The 22,969-nt window shown below is 34.9% G+C and overlaps 1 protein-coding gene across 2 annotated transcripts in view; it reads left to right on the forward strand.

Annotated features, from left to right (window-relative positions):
- Window positions 1-22,969, forward strand: part of CFAP54 (cilia and flagella associated protein 54) — a 144,366-nt gene that overhangs the window by 64,828 nt on the left and 56,569 nt on the right. For both annotated transcript variants that reach the window (XM_087968133.1, XM_087968134.1), the window contains exons 34-43: window positions 3,844-4,071; window positions 5,927-6,063; window positions 8,197-8,394; window positions 9,460-9,620; window positions 15,011-15,238; window positions 16,262-16,485; window positions 16,577-16,709; window positions 18,067-18,151; window positions 19,285-19,437; window positions 21,658-21,861. In XM_087968133.1, coding sequence (XP_087824259.1) covers window positions 3,844-4,071; window positions 5,927-6,063; window positions 8,197-8,394; window positions 9,460-9,620; window positions 15,011-15,238; window positions 16,262-16,485; window positions 16,577-16,709; window positions 18,067-18,151; window positions 19,285-19,437; window positions 21,658-21,861 — 1,751 coding nt within the window. The remainder of the gene's footprint in view (window positions 1-3,843; window positions 4,072-5,926; window positions 6,064-8,196; window positions 8,395-9,459; window positions 9,621-15,010; window positions 15,239-16,261; window positions 16,486-16,576; window positions 16,710-18,066; window positions 18,152-19,284; window positions 19,438-21,657; window positions 21,862-22,969) is intronic.

Consider the following 22,969-nt stretch of genomic DNA (forward strand, 5'->3'; position numbering starts at 1 on the left):
CCCATATAGTAAAATGATTGAGACACCAGGCTAAAACTGAAGGATCATGAGTTCTAGTTTGCAGGGTGACCTTAGGTGAATTCCATTTTCCCCATCAAAAACAACCTGTGAATTTTCCTCATTGTCTCCAATTTTGTGATTCCAGTCTCTAACCATTAGAATCTTGCTTGCATGTTCTGTTTATTTCCTCTTATTCCTCATCAGTGGTGAATGCTGATCATTATACTTGGATAGCAATTATATTAAAAGGGTGTCTGAGAATCTAATTGATATTATCATTAAGTGATGCTGTGGTCTTTAAAATGAACCAATTGATCGCTAGAGACTGGTTTTGCCCCCAAATGGAAATAAATGCCATTTTTTTGAAAAAATGTCATAAAATGTCTCATGTGTCTGTGGGATGCTATAAATAGCAATAAATGTGATCTGGTTTCCAGGTGCCCAAAATACAGTACACATGATTGCAAAATGTACCCCTGGCTGTTGTATTTCAGAACCAGGTCATAAATACTCCTGCAGAGGTCTGTCATAACTTTGAACTGTCACTAAGTGACTCATCATAATTTAGGGACTACCTGTATATATTTCCTGACGCTGAAAGCAATACTATTCCTTCTTTGTTTTCCATGTTCTGAATTGCTAACAGTATGATTTTTCTGTTGAAATCCCAGTGCATTATATTCTCTAGGTTCTTCTAGAACAGAGATGTCAAACTCGTGTCATCATGTTGTCATCACGTGACATATCATGACTTTTCCCCTCTTTGCTAAAATGGGGGTGGGCGTGGCCAGCACCTGACACATCCAGCTCACGGGCCACGAGTTTGACACCCCGTTCTAGAACTTCTCTAAGTTCATTTCACCTTTCACTGTTGAACCTGTCTGTATTCATGTTTTACATTCCATATTCCCACTGTAATTCTGTCTTGGCAGCTTGGATTTTCTTTTCCTTCAAGGCAACAGCAGAAGCTAGGTGTCTCAAAGGATTTAATTTAGTTGCTTCATAAACATCATTAGTTGCCCTAAAGATCCTCAGCTCTTTTCTCAGTAGCATATTAAGTGCCACTAAGCCTGAAGGGGCATCACTTAGCACTGTATTATTAATCAGTTTATCTTGTCTATCCATGTGGGGTTTTTATGTAAAATCCAGGACTTGTTTACAACTGCATTCTCCCACATACTGTGAATTGATGTTTTTGCTGTTGTCACTAAAGTGATCACCAACATCCAGCATTTTCCTTATCACTGTTATCTGATATAGGTGCCTGTTGGGTACATGGGGATAACCTTCAGGCTTAGATTCCCCTGTGGGGAGTATGTACTTTGGCTTATATTCCTGGAATTCTTAGTTCTTCCATATCAGGAACACGATCCCACACCCTCATTGCCATAAGGCAGCATATCAGGACATGAGAGAGTATACAGTTGTGCTCATAAGTTTACATACCCTGGCAGAATTTATGATTTCTTGGCCATATTTCAGAGAATATGAATTATAACACAAAACCTTTTATTTCACTCATGGTTAGTGGTTGGCTGAAGCCATTTATTATTAATCAACTGTATTTACTCTTTTTAAATCATAATGACAACAGAAACTACCCAAATGACCCTGATCAAAAGTTTACATACCCCAGTTCTTAATACAGTGTATTGCCCCCTTTAACATCAATGACAGCTTGAAGTCTTTTGTGGTATGTGTGGATGAGGCTCTTTATCTTCTCAGATGGTAAAACTGCCCATTCTTTCTGGCAAAAAGCCTCCAGTTCCTGTAAATTCTTGAGTTGTTTTGCATGAAATGCACATTTGAGATCTCCTCAGCGTGGCTCAATGATAGTGAGGTCAGGAGACTGAGATGGCCACTCTAGAACCTTCACTTTATTCTGCTGTAGCCAATGACAGTTCGACTTGGCCTTGTGTTTCGGATCATTGTCATGTTGGAATGTCCAAGTACGTCCCATGCGCAGCTTCCGGGCTGATGAATGCAAATTTTCCTCCAGTATCTTTTGATAACAGACTGCATTCATCTTGCCATCAATTCTGACCAACTTTCATGTGCCTTTGTAACTCACCCCCCCCCCCCAAAACATCAGCGATCCACCTCCGTGTTTCACAGAAGGAATGGTGTGCTTTTCATCATAGGGCTTGTTGATTCCTCTCCAACTGTAGTGTTTATAGTTGTGGCCAAAAAGCTAAATTTTGGTGTCATCATTCCAAATGACTTTGTGCCAGAAGGTTTGAGGCTTATCTCTGTGCTGGTTGGCGTATTGTAAGTGGGATACTTTGTGGCATTTGCGTAGTAATGGCTTTCTTCTGGCAATTCTACCATGCAGCCCATCTTTCTTCCAGTGCCTTCTTATTGTGCATCTTGAAACAGCCACACCACATGTTTTCAGAGAGTCCTGTATTTCACCTGAAGTTATTTTTGGGTTGTTTTTTTTTTGCACCCCAAACAATTTTCCTGGCAGTTGTGGCTGAAATTTTAGTTGGTCTACCTGACCGTGGTTTGGTTTCAACAGAACCCCTCATTTTCCACTTCTTGATTAGTGTTTGAACACTGCTCATTGGCATTCTCAATTCCTTGGATATCTTTTTATATCCCTTTCCTGTTTTATACAGTTCAGCTACCTTTTCCCGTAGATCCTTTGACAATTCTTTCCCCATGACTCAGAAGCCAGAAACGTCAGTGCAGCACTGGATGAAAGATCCAAGGGTCTGTCAGGAGTCTAGGAACTCATTGACCTTTTATACACACACACTAATTACAAGCAAACAGATCACAGGTGAGGATGGTTACCTTTAATAGCCATTCAAACCCCTTTGTGCCAACCTGTGTGCATGTTATCAGGCCAAAATCACCAGGGTATGTAAACTTTTGATCAGGGTCATTTGGGTAGTTTCTGTTGTCATTATGATTTAAAAAGAGTAAACACAATTGATTGATAATAAATGGCTTCGGGCATACACTAACCATGAGTCACAGAAAAGTTTTTGTGTTATCATTTATATTCTCTGAAAAATGGCCAAGAAATCATAAATTCTGCCAGGGTATGAGCACAAGTGTATGTGTATGCTATTTTTGTGTGTGTGTGTGCCTATACCTTTGAATCAATATTGACTCTGTTGATTGCCTGGACAAGATAATTTTCTTGATAAGTTTTTAGAAGTGGTTTGCCATTGCTTGTTTCCCAGGGCTCTGAGAGAGTGACTGGCCCAAGGTCACCCAGCTGGATTCATGCCTAAATCAGAAATAGAAGTCACAGTCTCTTGATTTATACCTTGGTACCTTAACTACTACACCAAAGTGGCTATTTACATATAGAAAATTATTTAGTATTGAAAATAATAGGAAAGAATGGAGTAATGTTAATTGTTAGATAATATTTGAAATGATGAACTTATGGAGATTTGGCTATTCCATAACTTTACTACATGAAAAGCAAAAGGTAAGCAAAGTCAGTTTAACAGAAATTATTGCTTTAAAGAGGCCCTTGTGCCTTGAACAAATTACAAACTAGAAACTTCATAATGTGCATGATGAAGGCTTTATAAATATATGTCCCCCTAGATCTAGTCTGGGGAATAAGCTGGTCCCTCTTCTAGAAGTTGTTCATTTCTGCTGCATATGCATTCTTTAGACTAAATTAATGAAACTTAATTTATTAATGTGATGAAACTTATTTCTTTGTAGGTGTAGATATCTACAAAGAAGTAAGTTTCAAAGAAATAAATCAATGTCCATATCCATATGTATCAAGAATGTAATTGTTTCTATAGTCTTAAAATATGTTTCTCTCCTATGATTGTTTATCATTCAAGGTACTGTCCCTATGCTTTTATTTAGGAAACAAATAGAAGAAAAAAGAAAAATTGCTTTTGAAATCCTGATAATTAAGCTAAATATATGTTCTGATGTCTACATAAGGCGAAGAAGATTTCGTCGGTTATATAATGAAGAAATGCCATGGCGAGCTCAGCTTAACATTTACCTGGCAATTGTTCATTTTAGTTTGTTTAAAAAACGTGCACAGGAACTCTGTAATACTGAAAATTTTGTACAAAGTCCAGACAGGTAAAAAGTGAAAAGAATAACTATTGGGGCAATTTAACTGTGTCAGCCTCTTATTTCAAAAAATGTGTTTTACGTATATTCTAAAACTCTTGTGTTGCTGGCTTATTTAAAATTTCTAGGACAGATATCAAACCAGGATACCAAAGACATCAAAGGCAGTGCCTAGACCAAAACAAACATAATTTTTATTTTAATTGTTCTCATTAATTATTTGCAATACTAAGAGTCTTTCCCCATTGGCTCAGTCAATCCAAATGACAGGAATGATCTCCTGAGTCTGATTCACAAAGAAATTGCTTTCATTGGGCAACTTTTATAACTCTACAGCCTCTCTCTCCTCCTCCGTCCCCAGAGTTGCCTAATTTAAGCATTACTAAGGGAAGATTAGAAATTAACGAGATCTAAGTTTGACAGCCCTGCTCTAGGAAGTCTCAAAGAAACCCAGGTTAATTTCTAAGAAACTAAAGCATTGCAAAGAGAACTTTGAATCTACAGAGAAGAGCCATTTGGAAATACTTGAGTTATGGAAGCAAATTCCCACCCACTATGGTTACTCACATCCTTTAATGTTCTTTGCTGAAGCCATATTTTAGATTTACACTTGAAGCAGGTGTGGCATACCTGATCAGTAAGGCTGAGATTTTCAGAAAAAAGTCCTTGAAAGACCTTGTGAAGCAACTCTTTAGCCTTTGTGTAAGATAACAGGTGTTATTATTAGCACAGCTATAGTCAGTTCATGACTTTGACATTGTGGAACTAGATTCTCTTCATGGACGTTTCAATAGAATCTGGATAGCTCATTGAGAGCAACAATCAACTCAGCTAAACAGAGAATTTTTCCATAGGTTCTGTCCAGTTTTCAGTGTTTCCAGTGGTTGTCTGATGGTTTGAGTATTGGCAGATTATATTATTTGTGTAATGATGGCACCATGAAAATGATGTCAAATAATGAAAAGTAGTAATTTGTAATATTTGTGCAATGACATCATACAAATGATGTAAATGTCCTTGACATGATTTGCTTTTCAATTTAAAATAAATTTGTGACTAATGCCAGCCTCCCTTGATTAGTCCATCAAAATAAGAGTCAATTATAACTTAATTAAAACAATATAGATTATTTATGCAACCTTTTCTGTACTGGTCTTTGATCAAAAATAAATATTACCATTATTATAACAGCTATTACATCCTTTGTAACAAAGAAACTCGTATTTTTCTATATACAATAAATCAACAGAAAGTTGATTCAGATTTGAAATTTGTCTTGCTTATATTGAGAATTTAAATACTAGAAAACTTTCATTTACTAGAAAACTTTCATTTAAATTATTTAATAAGAGTTGGTTGCAGTTACCTGGCTGTTAAAAAGTGCAGTTCAGAATGTTAACTTCTGACACAAATGAAGAAAAAGAAAGAATGTTAACTAATATAGTCTAGGCTTATCCTATTGTTGCCATACTTTAGACCAGGGGTGTCAAACTTGTGGCCTGTGGGCTGGATACATCATGTGCTGGCCACGCCATGCCCGGTTTAGCGAAGTGGAAAAAGTCATGATATGTCACGTGATGATGCTGTGACGACATGATTTTGACACCCCTGCTTTAGAGTATCCACAGGATTGTTAACATGTCTTTAGATCAGGGGTGTCATGCACAGGCCATGCCCACCCCAGCTCTGCGAATGGGAAAACTGTGATGAAACATCATGTGATGGTAATGTGATGTAGTGAGTTTGACACCCATGCTTTAGATGAAGTATTCTGCATCAAGACTGTATAATAATAATGTTGTAATATTACTACATTTCAATTATTAAGTATGTGCTTGTTATTTGTTTATGTTTTTGTTTGCAGTTATCATGATGTCAACCCTGAAATATTCTCATTCAGCAATTCAGGCACAATCATAATAGCATCAGAGGAAGAAATTACAGATATTAAACATCTGTCTTTTAAAAGAACATTGTCAGGAAAAATCAGTAAAAAAACTGGTAATACTATAGTTAATAAAACATGAATTTTCAATTATTGTGTTTTATGCAGTTATTTATTAAAATACATTAAGCTAGCCACAGTAATCCTTTTGGATCCTTGGTTCCAGAACTTTAAGACAGGGAACAGTAACATTGGTATTGGTGCATGTTGACTTTTGGAATAATTAAATTTTTTTTTGAGTGGTTTGAGGTTTGAGTCAGTGGAGCACATAATCCATTAACACTAAATGCTTCTGGGGTAATCACTGAATTCTAATTTTGGAAGTGTCTGAAAATGCTTTAAATCTGGTTTGTCAGTATGCATAGATAATTATACTATTTGACTATGTTGATATAGTTGACTTTCTGATTACTTAAGGAACATTTCTAGTGTGTGTGTTTTCTCTTTCATAGCCAATCTATTGTTATCTAAAGTCTAACCATACATTTATACATTTTATCTTCTATAGTCTTACTTGTATCTTGTGTATTTGTTCCTGGATTCTTTGTCCTAGATATGCATTATATTTTGAGTCATCATTTTATTTTCTTCTTTTTCTCTCTCTCTGTTTTCTATTTTGCTACATTTTCTGCTTCTGGGATTTTAATGGTTTTTGGTTGTTGATTCTTTCCAATTATCTGCCTTGGGCTCACTATAGAAACTTTACTGTTTCTGCCTCTCTAGTAGTTATTTTATTCTAGATGGCCATTTGATCTTAATCTGCATTGCCACAAACAAGACTCTTATTTATCAGGGAATAGATAACAGTATTGCATCTTAAAAACCAGAGTTATTATAGTCAAATCTTTAAAATGAGAATTGGTGCAGTGAATGTTTAATAAGATATATCATAAAGATTTCCATAATTCCTTAAACAGTAGTTGTGCTGTTTTTAGAATGAGTCTTTCCTCAGTTATATATGTTTAAAAGATCTTGTCTGTCCCTATGGGATAGGTAAATGTGTTTTTTCCCCTTCTCACTCTTTTATTCTATTTCAGTATTCTTTTTTCCCAGATTAAACATTTATTTTTAATTCTGCCATTTCTTCTGTCTAGTGCAACATCTTTTCAAACTCAGTATCTGTAAATTAATATTTGTATGTATGGAATGCAGGGAGTGATAATACAACTAGTCTTACGGTTAACCACATTGTTGACTTCTCTTTCAAAAGCATTATAATTATGTCCATTGAATATAACTTTGGTTATTTTTTACTTGAACCTTAAATTTTGTTGTTGCCTAGAACAGCCTGCAGTATAAGTCTAGTAAGAAATCAGCAATTTATAATGGTCTATCTGTGTTGGTTTGCTAATCTGTGGAGTCTGTGATTTATAGCATTCTCTTATATGGGTTTGGTGTTGTGAGGTAGATGTCAGACATTATTTTCTCTTAGGAAGCTGAGAGAGTCACATGGCTTAGCATAAATCAGGCCTCCTTGATACTCAACTTCAAAAAATGGCTGATGAATTCTTCAGAGCATCTATAAATTCCAGGGCAAACATCTTATAATTGATTCCAAAGAATATAACTTACATGGATCTATTGCAATTTTGTTTATTGCTTATGTTTGGGTGTAGACAATTACATTGTTAATACAGCAAGTCTTGGAAGTTATGTTTCAAAAGAATTCATTGACTTAAAGATACTTCTGTAGAACAAATACAGTTCATATTGAGGCATGATTGATCATGGCAACTGCTTACCCTGAAAACATTACAGCAATTCTTATTTAAATGTACTTTCCTCAGTTTTTACTTTTGAGTACTGCATGCGTTTTCTTCTTAAGACATTTCAGGAATTCCCTGAATTAATGGAAATGGAAACAAGACTTTGTGATTTTTTTCCTACACATCTTTAAATAGAATGGCTATTCCATATCATTTTACAGCAACAATATAATGTATCACTGCTAATTCTTCTTGCACCATCAATCTTCTTTATTACTAGCATCAGTTAAGTAATCAAGCACAGTAGCTCCTGACTAGCTACCAGAAAAATGCTGTAAAACATTTATTCAGATTTTTTCATAGTTTGATCTTTTGTTAGGTTGGGAGCAGTTACAAATTTCTGTAGAAATTCTTTCCCTGAATATTCTGCTGCCAACAGCTCATCTGCAATGAATATAACCTTCCTTGCTCTTCTTTGCTCAGACACCCCTGACCCTACTTCCCCTGCCTTCGACAATGGGCTTTCCTTGCCTGCTTCTAGCCCTACATTACAAAGTATTTCTCCAGACACTGTTTCCAGCTCAAGCATACATGACCACAATAATTGTCTCTCCCCTGAAATTGATGCCATGAGCGAATCCAGTGAATTGACCCAACTCTCAGCTTCAGGCCAAGATTCAGGTGGGTTGCCACATGCATGTCGGGTACTTGACAATTTTTGAATTTATCATATCCTTACAAATTAGGCATCTACTTTCAAAAAAGTATAATTTATTAACTCACTTAATAATAGCTCACTTAATGTAGCTTTCACTACATATTGCCAAGTGCTCTATCTGTAGACCTTGAAAAAAGTATGTCTCATATGGATACAACAAAGTTTATGGATTGATAAAATATCAAAACCAGAGTAGTTGTCAATAATCCATGGGAAATGGTAATTTTCATGTAAAGGAAGACAATATACAAACTTTAAAAGGAAGAATAATCTCATAGCAACTGGTAAGGAAACCAGTTGGTTTTCCTTGGTAATGTGGATTTAGATAGCTGTTATAAACATTATAAAAAAGTTAATAATTTTCCTATTATCATCTGGACAAGTCAAGTAAAATATTTGTTATATGTGCCCTGCCATGCTTATTTTATTTATTTTTCTTGAATTGAGTAACCAAAGAAATGTAACATGCACTATAGCAAGGGTCCCAATCCCTAGTCTATGGACTGGCACTGGACTGTCGCATGCCAGAAAGTGGGCCATGCAAACAAAGCCCCATCCGCGGGATTCAGGCAGTATGCGAAACCACGCCTCCTCCAGTCCATTTAAAAATCTCTCTCAAGGAACCAGTCTCTGGTGCCCAAAACGTTGGGGGGCTGCTGCTCTATAGCATTTGATACATATTTTTTCTGGAAAGCAGAGTGAGGAATATATTCTCCAATAAAGTGAAGTGACTAACTCAGATTGTACCAAGAACCATCTTTCACTGATTAAAACATATTGATTGGAGATGAGGGTGTGATGCTTATTTACTTAAAACCCTACCTTACAAGAGATTAAGTACATATAGAATGTTCTGTGGCATTTTCCTTTATTTTTGAAAAAATATTATTTTAATAAACTAGTATAACTAAAGACTCATTGTATAGACTTTGTTCTCTTAAGAAATTTAGAATCTGTTTGTTTTTTTTTACAATTACTTTGTGAATTGCTGTTAGTTAAACTCAATCATTTTTTTGTTTTTATTTTAGAACCCGTTTTTTCTCCTGATCGTAGTTCTAAATTGAGTGATAGAGACACTCCTCGACTGACTCAAGGTTATATTCCTGTTAAAGAACGTGAAAAAGCAACTTGTTATTCTGCTGTGCTGGAGCATTTCACAAAAACATTCCTATATTTTAGAAGAGCTGTGGTAATGTTAACTATATTTACAATTCTAATAAACATAACTCTTCTGATTTCATGGAGCAAATAACGTTCTCACATTTGGCAAGAATATATTTCTGTCAATTTCTGGTTTCTTGCTGCATTGTTATTCTGTTTTTGAAAATAAGAATTCTTTAAGAAAATGATGTAGGATAATTTTAAACTATTTTTAGTTCATTGCCTCTCTTTTTCCAGTGATTCATGGAAGTCATTACTCGTCAGGTGCAATCTATATTCATCTCCATACACACTCTTTTATTTCAGAGCAAGAGGGAGCTGCATTATTATAAAAATAATTAGATTTTTTTTCAGGGCTGGAAATACAAGCCTATGACAGCAATCTGAAATGGCTAGGTTGAAAATCAGACTCTTTGGTGTCAGTTGAACTATACTGGATAGACGACGGTTATTTCCAGTTTGAGGAATTCATTATCTTGAGGAATTGACTTAGACATGACACCAGATAAATGAATGAAGTGGTATTTATCACAAGAAGAAACTTCTTGCAGCAATGGAAAACTTGTCAGTGGTTAATGATTATAACAACCAAATCTGTGTCAAGCTACTAGATATCACAGTTGTCCAAGTCTACACCCAACGATTAATGCAGCAGAGCTTGAAATAGAAATTTTCTAAGCTAGCATCGGAGAAACCCTGAAGCAATATTCTCAAAAAGAATATTGTTTAGATACATGGGTTTTTACATGGGTGATTTTAATGCAAAGGTTGGCAGCCAAGCGGAAACATGAATTACTAGAAGCTTTGGACTTGGGGATATGAATGATACAGGTGATTGCATTAGTTTTGTTTGCATTAATTTTGTCACAAATTTTACATTTGGACCTCATCAAATAAATTGCACCATAACAAGATCAATTATGTCCTATGAAACCATCAACAGTACATTTTAGTCGTCGCTGTCAATATTATCTTGTGCCCATTGTAGTTCATATTAAAATTGTTGGCGGCTAAAGTCAGAGTTAACTATGTGATATCAAAAAGATATCACTATCCCAAAAGTTTGATATCACCCAAATACCTTTCATGTACAGTATGCCACTGGACTGAAAAATATGTCTTAACTGTTGGACACTGCTTAGAAAATTCCCAATGCACTGTGGCAAAAAAAATCAGCCATCATTGAATCAGCAATTGAAAATATGCCATAATAGAAGCCAGAGAAAAAGGACAATTGGTTTTCATATGAAACCATCAGAATAGGTGAGTGAAGAAAAGCAGCCAGCCAGACAGGAGGGTGCAAGGAGATTGTAAATTTCCAAAAAACAACAACGAAATATAAATTTTACTGGGACCAATGTTGCAAGCAGCTGGATGAGGATTGCATGAAGGGCTACACCAGAATACTTTGTGCAAGTCAAAAAGCATTCATACATCATTTACTGCTCTTAAAAGCATCATTAAAACAAACAAGGTAAAGATGTGTCTGACCAACAAGGTTTCAACAACAGATGGTAAGAGTATAACAGAAGAAAGAGGCCAAGTTTCCTCTGGATGATAAGGAAAAGGAAGCAGAAATAGAATCTGCCATCTTTCAGGAAGAAGTTACGTGGTCAAGCAACATGGTTCCAGGTGTTCATACCATCCCCACAGAATTGCTGAGGCCTGTATCACCCACAAGCACCACACTCTTGTTCCAGAAAATTAGGGAAACAAACACATGGCCACAGGATTGGAAACAATCAGTGTTCATTCCACTGCCAAAAATGATGACTCCAAGAATAACTTCATTTTTTGCCCTCAGCAAGCTGCCCAGAATAACTTCAACAGTGAAATGGGAAGCATATAAATAAATAAATAATAAAATTAATTCCCATTAATTTATATAACATCTGGTGCTGATCATCAAAAGAAAATAACTAGATGTTCAAGGTTGCTTCAGAAGAGGTCATGGCACTCAAGGCCATATTGCAAATCTACACTGGAACATGGAAACTTCAGGAATATCAAAGAACATCGGCCTCTGCTTTATTGACTACAAGAAAGCTTTCATCTGTATTGATCATGATCAGCTGTGGAGAGCCCTAGAAGATCTCTGGCTGCCAACACATCTGCCATGTTGGTGTAGTCACTGAAAAAAATTGGGTGGCCACTGTGCAAACATCATATGGAGACACTGATTGGTTCAAGATATAGAAAGGTATGTGGAAAGACTGCATTCTTTCACCTTTCTTTTTCAACTTGTATCACAATATGATTTTGAGGAAATTGGAACTTGAAGAATCAAAAATAAGGGTAATTATTGGAAGAAGAAACATAAACAGTCTTTGATAAGTTCACAACACAACTTTCAGAAACCAAAGAAGGACTGAAAGATCTGATCAAATGGATAAAAGAAAAAAGTGAGAAATTTGGCCTCTTCCTGAAAAGACCAATCTTATGACAACTACAAAGAATGGAAATTTCAAATTAACAATTGAGGGTGAAAGGCATGGAAGAATTCACTTTCCTAGGATTGCAGATTGATTGAAGTAGTAAATGCAGTCAAGAAATAAAGTGTTGAATTGCACTGAGCATGGAAAAGCAAGAACACCATTCTGACAACAAATGTAATTTAGTCCTCCCAATTGTGTTTTCCATAGTTACCCATGGTTGCAAAAGTTGGATCATAAAAAAACTAGACAGGAGAAAAATCAACTTGTTCGAGCTTTGGTGTTGGAGAAATTTCTGTGCATTCTTTGGACAGCAAAGATGATGAACAAGCAAGTACTGGAATGTGTAAAGCCAGACATTTACTGGAAGGGAAAACTCACAAAATTCCATCTTACTTATGTAATTAAATTCACTGAGAAAGGCAGATATGTTTGGAGTGGTCAGAAGTAAAAGGAAATGAGGCTTCAAAAAACACAGTGGCTTTATTTACACCATCGAAATTGATATCAGCCAAAGCATATAACAACTGGAACAAGCTGCACAAGGTCAGAAAATGTGGAGAGCTGAAAAGAGCTGATCCATAGAATTGCTGAAAAATTGGATGTGATTGAATGGACAGCATTATCATCATCATCATCATCATCATCATCATCATCAGTCACACTCTAATTTAAATGATGTAATAATAAAGAGCCAGTTTTGTGTAGTAGTTAAGGGACCCAAGCTAGAAATTGTGGGACTATTTCTATTTCCACCTTAAGCAGAGAGCCAACCAGCTAACCTTGGCCCAGTCACACACTCTCAGTCTTAGGAAGCAGGCAACCATTTCAGAAAACCTTACCAAGAAAATTGCAAGGATTTGTCCAGTCAGTCACCAGAAGTTAACACTGACTCAAAAACAAATAAATATAAGATAAAACAAAACAGTATATTTATGTATCACTACCTTTATATCCCACCTTTTTTCACAGCAGAAAATAGATACATGGAGTTAGACCCTTTCTTTTATCCTAAAGATAACCCTATGAGTTAGGTTGGACTGAGGTTGGGTTGGTCTCAAATCTGGGTTTCCATTATTCCAGACAGCACTTTCACCAGCATGTTACCTCACATTAAAAAATATGCTGCTTTCCGTAATACAATATGTACTGCTTTTGTTGCTTGTTTGAATAAAGTTTCTTGGCAAAATCAGTAGAAATATTGTGACTGTTTACATCACAAAACATTAACATGAAATAACAAAAAACTGAAATTACTAGGTAGAATCTAGGAAGATACCATCTTGTAAAGTGGCTGGGAATCTAGTCCCTGCAAAGCAAACTCAAAATGTAAATGACAGTTTTACAATTATCTGGGATGTAATGAAGAATAAGTATAAAGGGCAACTACTCGGAATGCAATGAAAAATAAGCATAATGAAATTGACACTTTTAAAAGGAATAAAAACCATATTTTTCAATTTTAGAGAGAATAGGATCTTAGAATATTGTTCATTGAGGACCTATAGCAATTCAGTGGTTTCTTGGGCAAATAAACATCAGGGCTTCTAAAGTAAGGTTTTCAAATCTTAAATTGTTTCCTGTAAAGCAAAGCCATAAAGCTATAAATTAGCTTTTGTTTTAATGCAAGGAAAGGCCAAGAGAGAGGGATAAAAGCAGGCATAGTTTCAATCAGAATCATCAGAAAAAGATTGAAAATTAGAATTTATTAATGGCTTAAACTAATTTAATAATATACTGTAATAGTAAGAAATGTAGGAAATGATGCTTTTGTTACATTAAGTGGAATGGAATTTGCTTTTTTCTGTAAGGGTTTCTTTTTTTAAAAAACTTAAATATAATGTGGAACAATTTGTGAACAACTGGAGTAGCTATTTCTAAACAGATCTCTTTCCCAACACAGATAAATAAATAAATAAAAGAGAGTAGAGTTCACAAGTAATACAACATTAAAGGTTCATGGAAGTTCTTAAATGGTCACAATTACTAAGTGGTGCAAGAATCAGCAGACAGCTGAAATAATTTCTAGATAGCTGATTGCAAAAGAAATCAAGAACTCTGATTTACATTTAACACAAAGTTATAGTTTGATTTAGATATAGCATGTATGCTAAGCACTCAATATATATTAATATTAAAGCCACCAATCATTGTTGTCCAACAAATCATAGTTTTAAGAAAAACCTGACTTTATAATAATGTGTTTGTCCAGTCATAACTGTTAGAGGAGGCTAAATCATACAGAAAAGGAATAGCCATAATTCAGATTAGAAATTCGTGATGGTTTATAACATTCAATTCAATATTATAGTTTATTCATAGACTCAAGTGGTTTAATTTAATATCTAAAAGCTTTTATGGTAAGCTGCTAAGCTTTCTATAAATAAGCATTAGAGGCAAATCAATTAGGAAAAATTGCTCCTAAACTGTGGCACTAGATACATGTTAAAAGAGATGAGAAATATGGTAATTTCATTAAGCTATGGGGGCACAGGTTCTATACCTATTTTTCTACTGATTAAGTGGTTCTTTTTTGATTTCCAATTTATGGATGGTTGCATTTCAGTGTATGCTTTTTATTGTAACTAGTTTCTAATTGTCATTGTGGTATTGCTTTATCTTGTTTTATCTATGTTAGTCCAAATGATGAATTTGTGGAATTGTAGGTTGTTCAATTGTAGGTTGGTTGACTGGAATGGGTTATAAACAAACAAATAATTGGCTTACATAAATGAATACCTTGCTCAGTATTGCTTTAGATCTCTGTCCTAGATAGTCCTAGTAAAACAGTTATAATCTATGTGAAATATATACCAACTAATATCTTAAGAAAGTGAAATAGTTTATCCAGCAGATTTCTTGCGAATGAACATGCTTAAGTTTGAAGTTTTTTTTATAAATGAAAATATGACTTATACTTACTATTTAAATCACTGTGATATTCAACTCCCACTCATTAATTGTGCATTTGATAAATACGATCCAGGTTGTTGCCCATCGAGGTCGCCACTGGACATTGCTTCAGAATGCTTGCCGAGACCTTTGGAACTATACTCGGGAAATACAAATTATTATTAAGCATTCAGGATCTTTTCATGCACCCTTTCCTGTTAACAAGGAGATTTTTCTTAAGACCATTTGGTTACCATACTATTTAGCATCAGATACATTGCTTGATATGATAGTTGAGCTTCAAGATAGCAATTATGTTAAGGTAAATATATTTTTACTTCTGTGATTAACATCATTCATGTTGTTTTTATATTTTGAAGCAACTAAACAAAGATTAGGAATCTTTAATTCATTTTAATTATATATATTATTCTATGCCTTTACATTTAGAAATATTTAGAAAAAGATAAATACTTTATGTGCAAAATGATTAAACTGTTTTTTTTATTTAATGTAAATGGAGATGGGTTCATTTCTCAAGAAAGATAAATGTTTTGTGAAAATCTGATGCAGCAGTCTTCTTGTACTAGATTTTGTTTATTTTGTATGCTCCTAGAAGGGAGGATGTTTTTTTAAACAAAAAGCAAACTAAGATAACACATAAGAAGATCTTGGAAGAATGGGAACATGGATTTGCAAGAATGCATTGAATGCAGTATTAGTGCAATTAGAAGTTCTGAATTTGTGCATTAGAATATATGCCACTTCCTCTGACTTTGTCTAGGAATCATTATAATTGGAGGAATTTGCTGAATTAAACAGTCTTGGTAGATCTGCTCAACATTGGTTTCATGAAAAATATGAAACATCTTTCTTTGTCAGTGCCATGTTAGGTAACATCTGCTTCACGATACACAATGTGGGAATTGTCACAAAGACCAGGATGTCTGTCTGAGATGCTCATATTCTAGCATGCAGTATAATTAACATGGCAACTGTATTTGTTAAAAGGAAGAGATCCATATCTTCAGAGAGTAGACATATGTTAGTAATAATAAAAGACTAACAAATACGTTAATAAGTTGGTAAACATCAAAGACCAACAAAATATAATATTGTTATGAGTTTGATACTGATGTAAATCACGGACACATGCAATATTATTAAAAATAGAAATGTTTATGTATTTCAGTTAGATGTGTAAATGAATATTCTTGATACAATGTAAAGAAAATTTATGTAATTAGAAGTGCTAGTTGAGTTTGTACTTGATATTTGTATCATGATTTTAAAGATGACCTGCAAAAATGGAATAGGATATTATGATCTCTGTTTAAATTTACAGATTATTGAGCCCAAGGGAAATTTTGGTGTTCCAAGCTGCATAGGAGGCATTGCTGTTGATGAAGGTGGTTCCAGCCTTTCTTTTGAACATCCCCTTGATGATGTGAATATTATAGATTTCCAAGGAATACGCCATTTCATTCTGCAAACTCTTGAGTTTCTGTTTCGTTTGAAGAAATGGGAATCACTAGTTAACATAGCTATGCAATTTAACACAGTTACACAGTAAGTAACACAAAGTGACTTTGGGAAAGAAAGGATTTAAAAAAAAAAATATTAACAATATTTATTTTAAAATGCATCTAACTTTTTCTAGTGAAAGATATATGGAGCAAGTAACTCCTGTGTTGGTGTTTGCCCAGAGGCAGCTGCAGGAAAAAAAACTACTCTGTGAGTCAGATAATGCACAGTCTTGCTTCGAAGAATTAATGACTAATACTGGAGACAAGGTAAAGTGTTTTAGATGATAAAGAAAAAAACAACTTGTAATTGAAATTTGGGTTAAAAGTTTTAAAGAAATATAAAAATATAATCTTTAGTTATGTATTGGGCTGTCTGAAAAAGATTTTTGAATGGGCACATTAAAGTTCCCCATAACTTAATAAAAATGATATGTAATCTAAAGTTATTTTTCCTTGAGCAGGGGTAGGAAAACTTGGGTCTTTTATGGGGAACCTTTTATGGCTCACTCAGGAATTCTGGGAGTTGAAGTCCATAAGTGACAAAAGAGCCAAGTTTCTCTACCCCTGTCCTAGAGCAAATGAGTAGGCTCGAAATCTCATTTTCTAACAAGAAGATACACCCTGATTCTCAGACTAGTTAGTGAGTAAAGAGGGCAAGTGTAATAGTAATCCCAACTTTTTTCTCTGTCCTTTTTCATTATTTAATAAAACTTGTTTCCCTGAACCTCAAATGTATTCTAAGAACAGAATTAGCTAACAGGTATCTCTTTAATTTTTTTCTTGACTGGAAAAAGCAGTCCTATCCTCCATATCACTGTGGGGATAAAATGTTATGGTGCTAAGCAACAAGACTACCAGTTTAGGACCATGCATTAAACAGGGGTGGGATTCTACCGGTTCTGTCCGGCTCTGCAGAACTGGTAGCTCTGAAGAGCAGCAGACATAGAACTGGTTCCATGTCTGCTGCTGTTTTGGCCTACCTGCCCACGCGGGCTCTTACCTGACCTTTATTGCCTGCTTTTTCAACCTCAGCTGCTTTGCGCGGCACAGCTGTGGTTGAAAAAGCAGGAAAATAGTGCTTTTTCAAACGCTGCACACCCATGCGCAGCGCTGCTTAGCTGTTCGGGCAGCATAGCTGATGACGTTCCACACGCAAATCACAAAATCACTGAACCGGTAATTACACCGGTCGGATCCCACCCCTGCATGCATATCACCTTGATTTCCAGCTAGGTTGGATATAGTGAAGAGAGCTGACACAATAGGAGCATGGCAATGATAGAATTGTGAGTTCTGATTAGTTTGGGAAGTTCAGGTCACATTACTACGTATGAGAGTTTGTAAGGGTAAATTCTGAAAAGTCTTGTGCCAAAGGAACACTGTTCTGATGGTCATGCACATCTTCTTAATAAGAATGTCCTATTTTTTGTTTAGTTTTTCTTGTGAACATAATCCATTCTAGATAATGAACATTGGCTTTTGTTATTTCTTTGCTTTTTGAAAATGGAAATAATAGTGATGAATTTTCAGAATCTAATTTTAAATGTTTAAGAAGATTAGTCTACTTAACCTGATCTCCTTCATTGAAAAGGCTGTTAACTGTATCAGAAAATACTCTCTTAAGGTATGCTGCAGAAACTTTGTTGCAAAAAACTTGTATGCTGCTACAAAATGGAAAGGACCAATTGTCGAACAGTTTGATCACTTAGGTATGAAGATATGTAAATTATATTCTTTAAAAATTTCAGAGTTCATTCTGTTTGGGATAATTAAGTGTTTATGTTCTTTTGGATTATTTTTATGGATGGATAAATTGTTTTGTTTCAATCACGTGCAGGTTTTATTTGTTGCATAGATTTGGTATATCAAATAAAATGTATTTATATATTATTTTATCTTTATCAAAAACTTGTCAAACCAATTATGTAGATGTTCTACATTATAGCTATTGAGATAATAACAAAAATTGATTCAGTCAAGGTAGTTCTAGATTGTGTACAAACTAAAGAAGCAAATAAGTTTGGGGTGGGAGAACTGTTTATTTTCATACATCAGAAGAGTGTATACTATAGATACTGTTCCTCTATTAGTTAAATATAACATTGATCGTTTGATAAACATTGGGAATTTTGGGGACATCTTATCTAACAATTATGCACAAGTTGTCTGCCTTTCCCCCCAAATGTTTTTAAAAATTAAAAAAAACCCATATTATACATTAATTCTACATTACACTGGCACTAACAGAATATTCAGCTGCATTATTCTTCATTTTTCATTACTGGAAATGTGTCACATCTGGGAGAGGCAACTAAAATACAGGATGTAGTATCATGCATGAAGCATCTACTCAGCCCAATAGATTCTTTTCCTTCCTCTTATATTTCCAAACTTGTTTCAGTGATCAATCCAAATCACTTAGACATTCTACTGAAGATTGATATTCCCTCCACACATGATGCACTTACTCTTGCCACAAATTCCAGCTCCAGACAAATTGACACTAATCATTGTTCTCAAGTTGATTTCACTGAGGAGCCCATATTCACCATCTGATTAACTGCAATAATTTCATTGTTTCTAGCATGGATTTCTTCTGAATATATAATAACTCAAAACCTTCCACATTGAGTTCAGGAGCTTTTTTTAGAATTCTACTACTTATATGTATTGTGTTTTTCAATTTGAACTATGCCTATGTGTGAACTCTGTAAGTTGATCTATGACTGTAATAAAGATACTACTAGTATTAGAGTAAACTTCTGTGCAATTTTATTTTTGTATATTACACATTTGTTACTTAGACATAGAGCTTATTAAAATAACTATGGGTTCTTTATAGGTATCAGTCTAACCAGACCACTATTTTCTGTTCCTCTGGATCCGATGGATACGCTAAAATGTTTTAGAGAAACTCTGGAAAAATCAAAGAACCACAGCAGAGCCCTTAAATACAGCAGGAAATTGCTTTGTTTATTTCTTGTTGATGTGCGAGGTGAGTACCTCTCAAAAGAAATTGGATGTATATATAACTGTAAATAGACTTTAAAAATATTGAAAAAAATGTGTGCATATGTGTGTAAGTATGAATACACACACACACACATACATATTGATTTGATTTTAGAACATTTAATTTTTTTGACTATTCTATTTGAACATTCCACACTATCTAATAATTATTAGAATCGTAATAAAACTTTAACTACATGCTATCATGTATATATATATAATGTCTGATGAATTAATTTTCATATTGCTATAGAGAAGCAAAATGAAATTCCTAATAATAATTTAATAAATTATTTACTGTCCTATTTACTGCATGTTTATATAAATTATATTGGCACAATTTGAAATTAAGAATCCCAAAGAAATCAAGATCTTCTCCTTTAAAAAAAAGTGTGAAGATAAATGCCTAAAATGAGAAATATAATTTTCAAAAGTTTAAGGTTTTCTTAATCCAACTGAATTAGCAGTTTTCTCCAAAAACCAATTTCTAGGGCATTGGCTGATATGTATAGCAACAAAGCCATTTAGAAAGAAGTAAATTGGTTTATATTTACACTAATGTTTCTGAAAGATAACCAAATGCCATTTCATCAGTAGAATGGCAGAGCTCTTACATAGTTACATCTTTCAGACTCCTTTACAGAAACACTTGAAAGCAGGGGTGGGATTCTACCTGTTCACATCTATTGGCTAGAACTGGTTATTAACATTCTAAGCAGTTCGGAGAACCGGTTGCATTAGAAGAAATTACTGTCCTAATCCTGTAAAGAAAGCAGGAAGGAAACATTCTGGTGTTGCTTACAGGAACTCCCTCTCCATTAACCCTTATTACATTCTTGGTAGGAGTAGACTTCTTGTCTCTGGAACTTCTCTGGAGTTTTTCCCCCTCTCCTTTGCTGGTATTTTGCTTGTGTGGAGTGACCATTGAAAAAGTGACTTATGACCATTTTTCACACTTACGACTGTTGCAGCATCCCCACAGTCACAAGAGACCAGGCGAGGAGATGCATACCTCGATGTGAGTGATGTTGAGTTGGCTATGCCCAGCCAGTAACATGACCACCAAGCCACGCCCACCAACTAAGCCATGCCCACAGAACCAGTTGTTAAAAAATTTGAATTCCACCCCTGCTTGAAAGTTTATAATTCCTCAAGTATTGTTTACCAAAATACCATGTAAATTTTGACTTTTTAAAAAGGGAAAATTGTTGTAAAGTTATTACTTGAAAATTTTAAGTTTGAAATTTTCATTCTTTTTTTCAATTAATAAACTCAACCTTCTTAAATAACAGGGATAAGGTACTCATAAAAAAGCCAGACAAGAAATGCCTAAGAACTGTTTGAATAAAGATTGAAGCATATTATGTAAACAAAAAGCATTGTACATTCATTCAGGAATTCTTGTATAATTTATGTATGAGCACAAATAACTTCCTCTTCACTGTGATATTATTGTAAGATTCTTCTAGGCACATAAACTAAACAATAGTAGAAAAAATAACATAGCCACCACCAATCATTCTATTCCCATTCTGTCCTATAATGTTCAGTTCATTGTAGCTGTCCTAACAATGATCCAGCGTAGACCAAAATACCCTCCATCTTTTCGAAGGCTTGTGGGCCTGATAGGAAAAAATGTCAAGAAGGGTAGCTTCTTTTTACCCAAGCCTAGAACAATGCAACTCCCTGGAGATAGTAGAGCTGGACTGAAGGCTGTTAATGCAGTTGTTGCTCTCCATACTTTCAAACACCAAATCTGTAAAGGTTGTTGTAAATGTTACATAATCTTGGGACTTTAGTTATTTCTGAAGGAACATAATGGGGCTTCAGCAAATTTTCTTCCAGCTTATTTTGAAAAATTACTTTTTATTTTATTCCATTGGTTAATGTAAATCAGAAGAAATGTGATTTGGAGGTACCAAACTACTCCCTTTTCATAATTATAACAATTTTATATTATCTCTTCCAAAGACGAGAAAAAGAAAAGAAATTTGTGTGAGGAAAGAGAAGACCTAGGAAAGGGAGCATATGATAGTATAGGTGCTCTCTAATGCCATACATTTAATTAAAATAAATTGTAAAATATATCTACTTTCAGTACAAATCTCTCTGGAATAATAGTATAATATCTAATATTATATTCAGAATCTCTAATCTGTAAGAATTGCTAAAATGTTTTCATTAAATCTATTTATAAAACAAGACTCTTCTGGAAGATTAGAGATATATGCAAACCAGAAGACTTCACGTGGAAAAGTGGGATTTACTATGGGAGCTGAGTTGACGTATGAACCAGAACCACCTGATCTTTCAGAAGAAAGTTTTACTTGCCTCAGTATGGTTGAGAGCAACTCCATTCCCCAGTCAAAAGTCTCAGTAGTGATCTCTTCATATGAACAAACAATTGGTAACTTTATAATCCATTCTATTTCGTACATTGAATTACTGTATGATCTGATAGGAAATTTGAACACATATTATGCTTGCAAAAATGTATTATTTTAAATAGTTCAGAGAGAGGAAAATAGTAGTATTTCAGCAGACTGCTGTTGGAGTTCTAGTGGACTCAAAGAAATAACCTTGCTTTTATTTATTTTTCTCTGATGAGAGAGAAATTACCAGGGGTAGGATGCTACCGGTTCTGCCCGGCTCTATAGAACCGGTAGCTCTGAAGAGCAGCAGACACAGAACCGATTCTGTGTTTGCTGCTGTTTGGCTCACCCACTTGCCCCGTCTTTTACCTGTCCTTTATTTCCTGCTTTTTCAACCTCAGCTGCTTTACGCAGCAAAGCTGAGGTTGAAAAAGCAGGAAAAAAGTGGTTTTTCAAACACTGCACACCCACGGGCAGCGCTTTTCAGCTGTCCGTGCATCACAGCTTAAATTTTTTTACAGCATGTGCACGCAAAACATAGTCACCAAACCAGTAGTAACACTGGTTGAATCCCACCCCTGGAAATTACTGCTAAGATTCATCTAATAATAGTTAATAGATGAAGAGAATAGGTCACTGCAAAACCACTACAAAAGTATATGTAGGTCTAGTGGTATGCAAAATATTGCCAATTCAACCAGTTTTAAAATTCAAAGAAACAGTTGCTTACAGTATAAAGCACCCAACTCATGTCGTTGTGGAATTGTTTAGGGATACAACATTGTTTCAAGCTTAAAATACTTCTACAATTATTGAAACAATACCATTTTATTTCAAGAGGAGATGTAGGAGATAGTAGGCTGAGCCTGAGGGATGGGTCAAACACATCATCAGTCATGAGTCCCTGCGTGCCCACAACAAATCTAAGTCCAGCCTAACTTGAATTTATTTTTCTTCTTAACTTCCTCTAATTTCCCTTGAGCATCAGTAGTTGGTATTCTTGTAGAGAGCTTAGGCTTACAATAAATCTTTGTACGCATTTGAACTGCCTGGATCTCCTGATTTCTCTGGTGCCGACATTAATCTGAACTTAGATCTCTTATGGGCACAAAGGGACTTATGACTGATGATGTGTTTGACCCC

The sequence above is a fragment of the Notechis scutatus genome, chromosome 6, assembly GCF_049901735.1.
Source record: "Notechis scutatus isolate UNSWTSFEM ecotype Mainland chromosome 6, rNotScu1.2, whole genome shotgun sequence".
NCBI lineage: Eukaryota > Metazoa > Chordata > Lepidosauria > Squamata > Elapidae > Notechis > Notechis scutatus.